Source organism: Pteropus vampyrus, unplaced genomic scaffold (genome assembly GCF_000151845.1).
Source record: "Pteropus vampyrus isolate Shadow unplaced genomic scaffold, Pvam_2.0 Scaffold80, whole genome shotgun sequence".
NCBI classification, from domain to species: domain Eukaryota; kingdom Metazoa; phylum Chordata; class Mammalia; order Chiroptera; family Pteropodidae; genus Pteropus; species Pteropus vampyrus.
In genome coordinates this window covers 769,953-778,127 of record NW_011888861.1, presented here as the reverse complement: position 1 = coordinate 778,127, position 8,175 = coordinate 769,953, and the positions used below count along the sequence as shown (strand labels likewise).

General features: G+C 40.0%; 1 protein-coding gene across 5 annotated transcripts in view; it reads right to left on the bottom strand.

Moving 5' to 3' along the window:
• Positions 1–8,175, bottom strand: part of MBOAT1 (membrane bound O-acyltransferase domain containing 1) — a 116,906-nt gene that overhangs the window by 63,088 nt on the left and 45,643 nt on the right. For all 5 annotated transcript variants that reach the window (XM_011362837.2, XM_023532249.1, XM_023532248.1 and 2 more), the window contains 2 exons: positions 3,735–3,880; positions 2,655–2,732 (listed from right to left, as the gene is read on the bottom strand). In XM_011362837.2, coding sequence (XP_011361139.1) covers positions 2,655–2,732; positions 3,735–3,880 — 224 coding nt within the window. The remainder of the gene's footprint in view (positions 1–2,654; positions 2,733–3,734; positions 3,881–8,175) is intronic.

Here is an 8,175-nt window from a genome sequence, read left to right as displayed (position 1 = left end):
CAGCACTAGTGAAACTAATCTGCAGTGTGAAAAATTGGGATTTTAGGAAGGAGGGCTGTGGTAGAGAGTGGGACATTTGTAATGGTAATAGTCCCCTTATTGACCTGGGTGGTGGGCACATGTGTGTATTCACTTTGTGAAAATTCATCCAACTGGATACTTATTTACCTCTCTGAGCTTTCATGTCCTCATCTCAGAAAAAAAAAAAAAAAATCTATCCCACTGAGTTGTCCTAAAAAGAATATATTTGCAACAGTAACTAACAATATATTAAATGATATACTAAATAAGTTTATATATTTAAAATAATGAAATATATTCCAAAGAGGTTGGCCTGGCACTGGGCACAAAACAGACACTCCAAAACTGGTGACTGCATCACCAAGTTCTCACACAAGGCCTTCTGTCCTAAGAGATACGAACTATATTCTGTTCCATTTGGCTAATTTATGGTAAATGAATGCCTGTTGTGTCTGCCCAGCATAGGGGCTTGGGAAGGAAACAGTTGGTGCCCCAAAGACTCTAGACCAATCTTGAATAACAATGGTCAGTCCAAAAATGGGTTAGTTCCACATGGCAGCAAATACTAACCTTCCCCTCCTCTTCCCAGCCATATGACAGGACCCTCATAACTGGCTCAGTGAAGGGAAGAGAACTCACAAAGATTCATGAAGTCCTGGTCTTGAAAAGAACTTAAGTTCAAACTACCACAAATACCACATTTGAGAGGTGGGAAACCTGATATACAAAGAAGCTGTGACTTGTCTGAATTCTGAATTCGCACAGATAGAGGCAGATTTCTTTACTCCTGGTTGTTCTTTCCTGCATCAACAAGAGACAACCTCCATCCACTGGTAACAGAACCACTCCCTACTTTTGCAACCACACAAGCTAAAAAAGAGGGGAAAAACTTGCTCTGGCGTCCTTTCTTTTTGGTCTTATGACACGGCTCTCTGCTACCACAATATTATTGTCTGCCTGTAAACTATTCAGCTCTGCCAAGGCTGGAGTATTCCATTCCCAGTCAGATACTAACACAGCAATCCTGGGCCTGGCACAGAATGAGTGTGCATGTCAGTCCTTCGCCCTCTGAAAAATGAACCACACCCCATCAGCATCACACAAGTATGGGGAGAGCTGACAAATTATTTGTAAGAAAATGTGCTAGAGAGATGCAACATTTCTATTAATCATTTCACTGCTTCCAAAATCAAGTTTGGGGAAAGCCAGCCATTTTTACTCCCCGCCCCCACCAACACATACACACAATTAAAAAAGGGGGGGAGGTGGATTTTTGTCATAAAAGAAAGCATTTCCAAAACCCATTCTTTCCCAAGTAGAAATGTGGATGTCCTATTTCCCTTCTGAATGACATGGTCCCCTTCAAGGAGAGCACTTAGAAGAGAGATGATTAGAATTCAAATTCTCAGAGCTCATTTGGATACTAAGTTGAATAACTACCAAATTTCAAAGCATGCAAAAATATTTTCCCTTGAAAATCAGAAATTTATCTGCAGTAATTATGACACACTGAAAATTTAATTTCGATGCTTTTAAGAAGGAAAACTATTGTGCTAATAGTCTTAATAATGAAAGAGCTCTCTGAAGCCAAAATAAGTCATCTGCTTTTTCAGAGATAACATCAGAAAAGAAGTCATAAAAGGATAAATGTCTTTTCAAAGATATTCAGTCATTCATCCATAAGTAATTATTGAGCCTTTATTTGTGCCAGGTATTGTTCCAGGCTCTGAGGCTAAAATAGTGAACTAGAGTGAAAGGTCTTTGTTTCCACAGAGTTTACATCTCCGTGTTACTGAACGGTGGAATACTTAGGGTTCAGAAATGCCATGGAAAATGGACACAACACGAAACATATCCCAGGTATCTTACTTGATGATCTAAATAGGTAGCCTTAAAGGTAGAATGAAATTACTTCTGTACTTTGAAATGAAAATATTGTAAAAATATTTCTTCCTTAGGTTTCAGTGTACCTAAAGCATATAAAGTTCGTTCTCTCTCTCTCTCTCTCTCTCTCTCTCTCTCTCTCTCTCTCTCTCTCTCTCTCTCACACACACACACACACACACACACACACCCACCCACAGCCCAGCCAAATTCAAGATAAGAGACATACACATCTATCATCCCCTAAGTTTCTCCATGCCTCTTTGGGATCCCTGTTACCTCTCCATGCACCACCCCAGCACTAGAAACCTCTGATCTGATTTCTGTCGCCGTAGATTAGTTTGTCTTTTCAAGAATAGAATCTGTGTGGCTTCCTTCACTCAGCATATTTATTTAAGATTCATCGATGTCATTGTGTAGATCATTCATTCATTCCTTTTTATTGCTGAGTAGTACTCCACAGTAGTGAACATTTGAGTTGTTTCCAGCGTGGGGCTATCACAAATAGAGCTGCCTAATTCTGATATCCTCTCTTTCCTCTGAGGCTCCACTTGCATCCTACCCTTTTTCATAAAGATTTCTCTGAAGACTCCCAGCATTTAGGGCCCCCAAGCTATCCTTCTTATATTTAAGGGAACCTGGGGTATGCACATCTGGCAAATAGGGAAAGTACCCTTTACCCTGTAAATACATGTCAAAGATCATGAATAACCAACCTCACCTTGCACTATTCATTCCCAGGGTCTTACCTGTGAATATTGGATATGCTTGCAGTGACCATGATTCCATAGCACATTAACACCAGCACAAACAGGTGTACAGAGTACCTTTAAGACATTGCAGGGGTGGGAGGGAGAACAGTGAATATATTTCATATTAGCATACCTACTGGCTACCCATACTGCTACTGCACCTCCACCCCATCAAAAAGCAAGCAATCACTTAACATGTGTTTATGTAAGAGAAAAAAATCAAGTATTTTTGTTCTGTGGAATTAAGAACTCTATTATGAAATGATACTAGGAAGTCATGACACGGTCTGCCAACTTGTAGCACTAGCAATGTCAGGAATCCATAAATGGGATGCTTACACTTTTTTTTTTCCCACATATACAATTGAGAGTCTGAAGAAGAGTTCTTTCTTCAGGATTTGTGATTTTATGTTAAAGTACCAGGACCAAAACTGAGCAGCCCCTGACACCAAGACTTTTACCTATCTTGGTGGCTAATTCAAAATACTCATCCATCTTTCTCAAATTTTTTGTTGAAACTGGAGGAGCAGTATTCTAGTGCCCTGAACAAATTCACAAATTTCCTTTAGGTATAATTCTAGAAATGTTGGTTCTTAAAGCTTCTTCCCCAAGAACTGCCACTGCCAGGGTATTTGTCTGGCAGTGGCAGTTTATCTAATCTACAGGCTTTTTTAAAGAATGATTCGCACTCCCTAAGACCAGCACTAAAACCATTCTACTCTAAAAGCAGGACTAACACCAATATCTCCAACAACAGTGCAAGAAAAATACTGATATCTACAATAGTTAGGAAAGGTTCCTTGTCAGGAAATTAAACCTTAAAAAAATCCATTTACATGACCAAGGAAAAATCGGAAGTCTTAACTTTAAGAAAAATTCACCAAATTGACTTTCAGTGGGTAGTCGAGTTTATTAATTCCAGGTTCTTACAGTAAATGGAAATTTCTGTAATAAATCTCCATTATTTCACAATAAGAGTAAAGATATATTTCTTTCCTTAGTACCTAGCAAATGCCGAGAACATTGCTACGAAACACCCCGATGATAAATATTAGAATTTATGAAGCTCATACTCACCATCCAAAACAGAAGATGACAAAATAGATGCCAAAAATGGTGGCAAATGCATGCCGGGCCTCGGGACTGGTTTTACCAGGACTTAAGTAGATACGAAACCAGAAAGCGGCAAACAAAGCAACGAGCTGGCATGCCACAAAATTCACCTGTACGGGGGTGGGGAAAAAAGAAAGAAAACCTTTACTCTTTTGGCCTGTGTGAGAATGGCCTCGACTCTTTTCAGATTTCCACATCAAGGTGCATCTCAGGCTTGGATTTGGATTCTTCCACAGTGGAGTGTTTGTTTGGGGAAGTGAAGGACTGAAAAGAGAACCCGTGCCCTCCTCAACTGGTATAAGAAGTGAGGAGCCCAACACAGGCATATCTCATTTTATGGTGTTTCACAGATGTCGCAATTTTTGCTAACTGAAGGCAAGACCCCTCACCAACTAAAAGATTATGCCTCCCTTTACTCCCTTTACTCACTTTATTATGGCGGTCTGGAGCAGAACCTGCCATATCTCTGTAGTTTCTTTTCCAATCTTTTAATACTAGCCAAGTTTGCTTTCCCACACACAAAAAGGAGACTTATTAATGTAAAGCCCTTAGCAGACTGTGAGGTCAGTTTGCTAGGTCTCTTCCTCCTTTCCCCTCCAGCATTATCCTTAGATAAAGAATGTATTCAGAGATGCAAATGAATCAAATTAAAGAGGCTTCCCTCATCTAGTACCTAAGAAATCAAATGCTTCTCCAAAGTAATCAGCTGTTTTCTGACTCTAATTTTTCTCATTTTAAATTAACAGCAAATAAACAAGAGCATTGCTCAAATTCAAGGTTTGACACAAAAAAAGAAACAGCCCTGCATTAAACTTTCAGTTCCAACACTGTCCAGTTATGGAAAGCAAGCACCAAATTTCCTTAGAAAAATTGCAGTGATCTATCTCTCGAAAATGTTTTATCCAAAAGAAAACATAATTCCCTGACACTCATAGGAAAGACTGATTTAACACAAAATCAAAATACATTAAGTGGTTTAACTGTTAATGAAAACTGGGAAAGCAGTGTAATCTTTTCAGAATATTCAGAACGAAAATCTCACTATCAATTTGTTTTTAGAGGACCCTTAAATGAGAAGGGATTGAGGATATAAATATCTGAATAGACCCTCAACTTCAGCCTCGGCAGTGTTTCACGCTACAAAAAGATGTAGCTCTTAGTAAAACTTCATGAGGGCTCGGCTCACAGGTAGCACTCATAAGTAGCAGGCACCAGCTCTCCCTTTTGGTTTCCCAATTAAAAAAAATATATTTTGGATCCCTTATAATTTATATAAAAAATAACACTTTCAGAGTATTTTTTGCTTTGCTTTTAAAAATTGACCGTGCTATCTCTCCTCTATTTGGAGATCATTCTTCACCAGTCTCTTCAAAAATGTATCCCCACTACTGCCCACCCTCACTTTATACCCTGAAAGGCATAGGGGAGGTGAGCTGTGATCCTATCCTGCATGATTTGGTCATATCTTTTTATACAGCCTAAATACACAACCAACACCACACACACACACACACACACACACACACACAGAAAAATAACCATCTTAGCAAGGTTCAAAATATAAAGAAATTGGCAACTGGAAAGTCAAAGTTGTGATCATCTGTAGGTGATCATTAACACGTTCTTTCATTCTTTCAACTCAGGGTCCAGCCTGCAGCCACAATGGAACATAGTTACTCAGGAGAGAACCAAAGGGAAATTTGCTCCATTCTTTTTGGTTGCCCAGTAATTACTGAGCATCCCTGAACCTGAGGATAGAGCAGAGTGTAGTCCCTGGACTATCAGCAGCAGCACCACCTGGAAACTATTTAGAAATGCAAATTCTCAGGCCCCACGCAAGACCTACTAAATTAGATGCCCCCACGGTAGGTCCAGCGATCTGTTTTACGAGGCCCCCCAACTAACTGTGATGCACACTCAAATTTGAGATCCACTGGGATAGAGGAGAGAGAAGGTATGTCCCTGCCTTCAGGAGCTTATGATCTAACTGGGGAAAGAATACAAATAACTTACAAGGAATTGGAAATTAACATTAATATTGTGTGAACTTATTACATTATATGTCCTTTAGATCCGAAGTAAATGACAAGAGTTTCATGGTTAAGGAGGGATGAGACTCAGGCAGACAATAAGGAAAACTGTTGAAATAGGTAAAGATTGAGAGGGTAGTTAAAAACACTCAAAATACTGCTGCCTGAGTCCTATCCCCAATCGTTCTGATTTAATTGGTCTGGCATTAGAACTTTTCAAAGCATTCAGGTGACTCTAATATACAGGCAAGATGGAGACCTCCTGGTTTGGAAATAAAAAGACAGAGGCCTAGAGAGGTATCCAGGAGGAACTGAGCTTTCCCAGAATGAAAACACGAATAAAGGACAGGGGTATTGGACTGTGAAAGCTTTAGGGATGGGATGAGAAGGAAGAGATTTAGGTAGAGAAAGGCCTGAAGGACATCACTCAGCCAGCACAGGCCTCCTCAGGCTGCTGGCCATTTCCTGAACTGGGTTTATCTTCTATAAGACCCCTTTAAACCTACCTCCAAGGAAGACAGACCCTTATCATAGGAAAACTACACCTTTCCTTTCTCAGTCTCTTGTCACCCAAGAGACTGAGAAAGGAAAAGAAGACTCACTGGGTTGCTGAAGCCATCAGCCATTTTTTAGTCACCATAACATAATGTGTAGCCAACTCAATGCCCTAGTTCTGACACTAAGATAGATGTCACCTGGGCAGCCTTAGATGATTCATTGATTAATTCCACAAACATTTACTGGTTAACTCTATATGCCAGATACTGGGGACAGTGAGCAAGACACTGTCACTACCCTCAAGTCAAGAAGAGGAGACTTACATGCTTTGGGTTTCAATTCCTTTCTTTCTCCCGCCCCCGCAAAAAAATGTGTATTTGGGAGAACTGGTCTCCAATGTCTCTTCCAACTCTAATGGCCTCTGATTCTGTATCTAACCCAAATTCTTTCCCTTAACTGTTAATGGTAAATACCCAAATGCAAGACTTCATTATGGATTAAAAGCTTCCCCCTACACACAGACACAACTTACTCCCCGACTCTCTTCCCAGGAGTGAGTCATGGATGGCTAGCTCAATGTTCCACAGCAAAAGTGGAAACACACAACAGCACCACTTAGGCCTAACAGGAGGGTTCTAACAGAATTGCTTTTCAATGATCAATCTTAAAGGGTACAGGCGGAACCATAATTAGATACCACTTCACACCCATTAGAATGGCTATTGTTTAAACAAAATAATAAGTGTTGGCAAGGGTGTAGAGAAATTAGAACCCTTGTACACTGCCGATGGGGATGTAAAATGGTACAGCTGCTGTGAAAAACAGTATGGCAGATCTTCAAAAAATTTAAAATAGGGAACGACTCCATAGTGTGGTGGTTAGCACGTCTGCTTTACACACATAAGGTCCTGGGTTCGCGCCCCAAGTGGAGCCATGGACCATACCCCAGGTGCGCCAGGCCCCAGGTGCACACCATGAATGCGTGGGAGGAGATGCCCCGCCTTCAGAGATCCAGTTCTTAAGGGGAAATGGCAACTTCCATAGGTCAGGGGTGGAAGGGGGGGATGGGAATAAAGAGGTGGAAAACAAATTTTAAATATACAAAGAATGGAAAGCAGGATGTAGAAGAAATATTTGTCCACTCATGTTCATAGCAGCATTATTCACAATAGCCAAAAGTGTAAGCAACACAAATGTCCATCAATGGATGTGGATAAACAAAATTTGGCATATATATATACACAATGGAATATTATTCAACTTTAAAATGGGTGAAATCCTGACATGCTACAACATAGATGAACCTTGAGGATACTATGCTACGTGAAACAAGCCAGTCACAAAAGGACAAACAGTGTGTATGATTCCACTAATATGAGGTACCTAGAATAGTTGAATTCACAGAGACTGAAAGCAGAATGGTGGTTGCCAGAGACTGCATGGTGAAGCAAATGGGATTATTATTTAATGGGTACAAAGTTTCAATTTGCAAGATGAAAAGAGTTCTGGAGATGGATGGTGGTGGCTACACAACCATGTGAATATACTTAATGCCACTGAACTGTACTGTATGCTTAAAAATGGTTAAAATGGAAAACTGTATATTATACATATTTTACCACGATTAAAAAGTACAGACTGGACTATGATACCAATTTCTTTGTGTTTGCTAGCTCATGTCAACAAAGCAGCTGATAGAAACTATGACTATTTCCATGGCCAAAACTGGCTGGCTGCCATGACAACTCATATAGGAACAGACTTAGATCTTTGCTTTTTTCCTAAGAGCCAACAAAATGGGAGGCATTATATTATAGAAATACATCCCAAAATGGGTTGATTTGATATATGGAATCTCCTTCCAAATAATCTTGAAG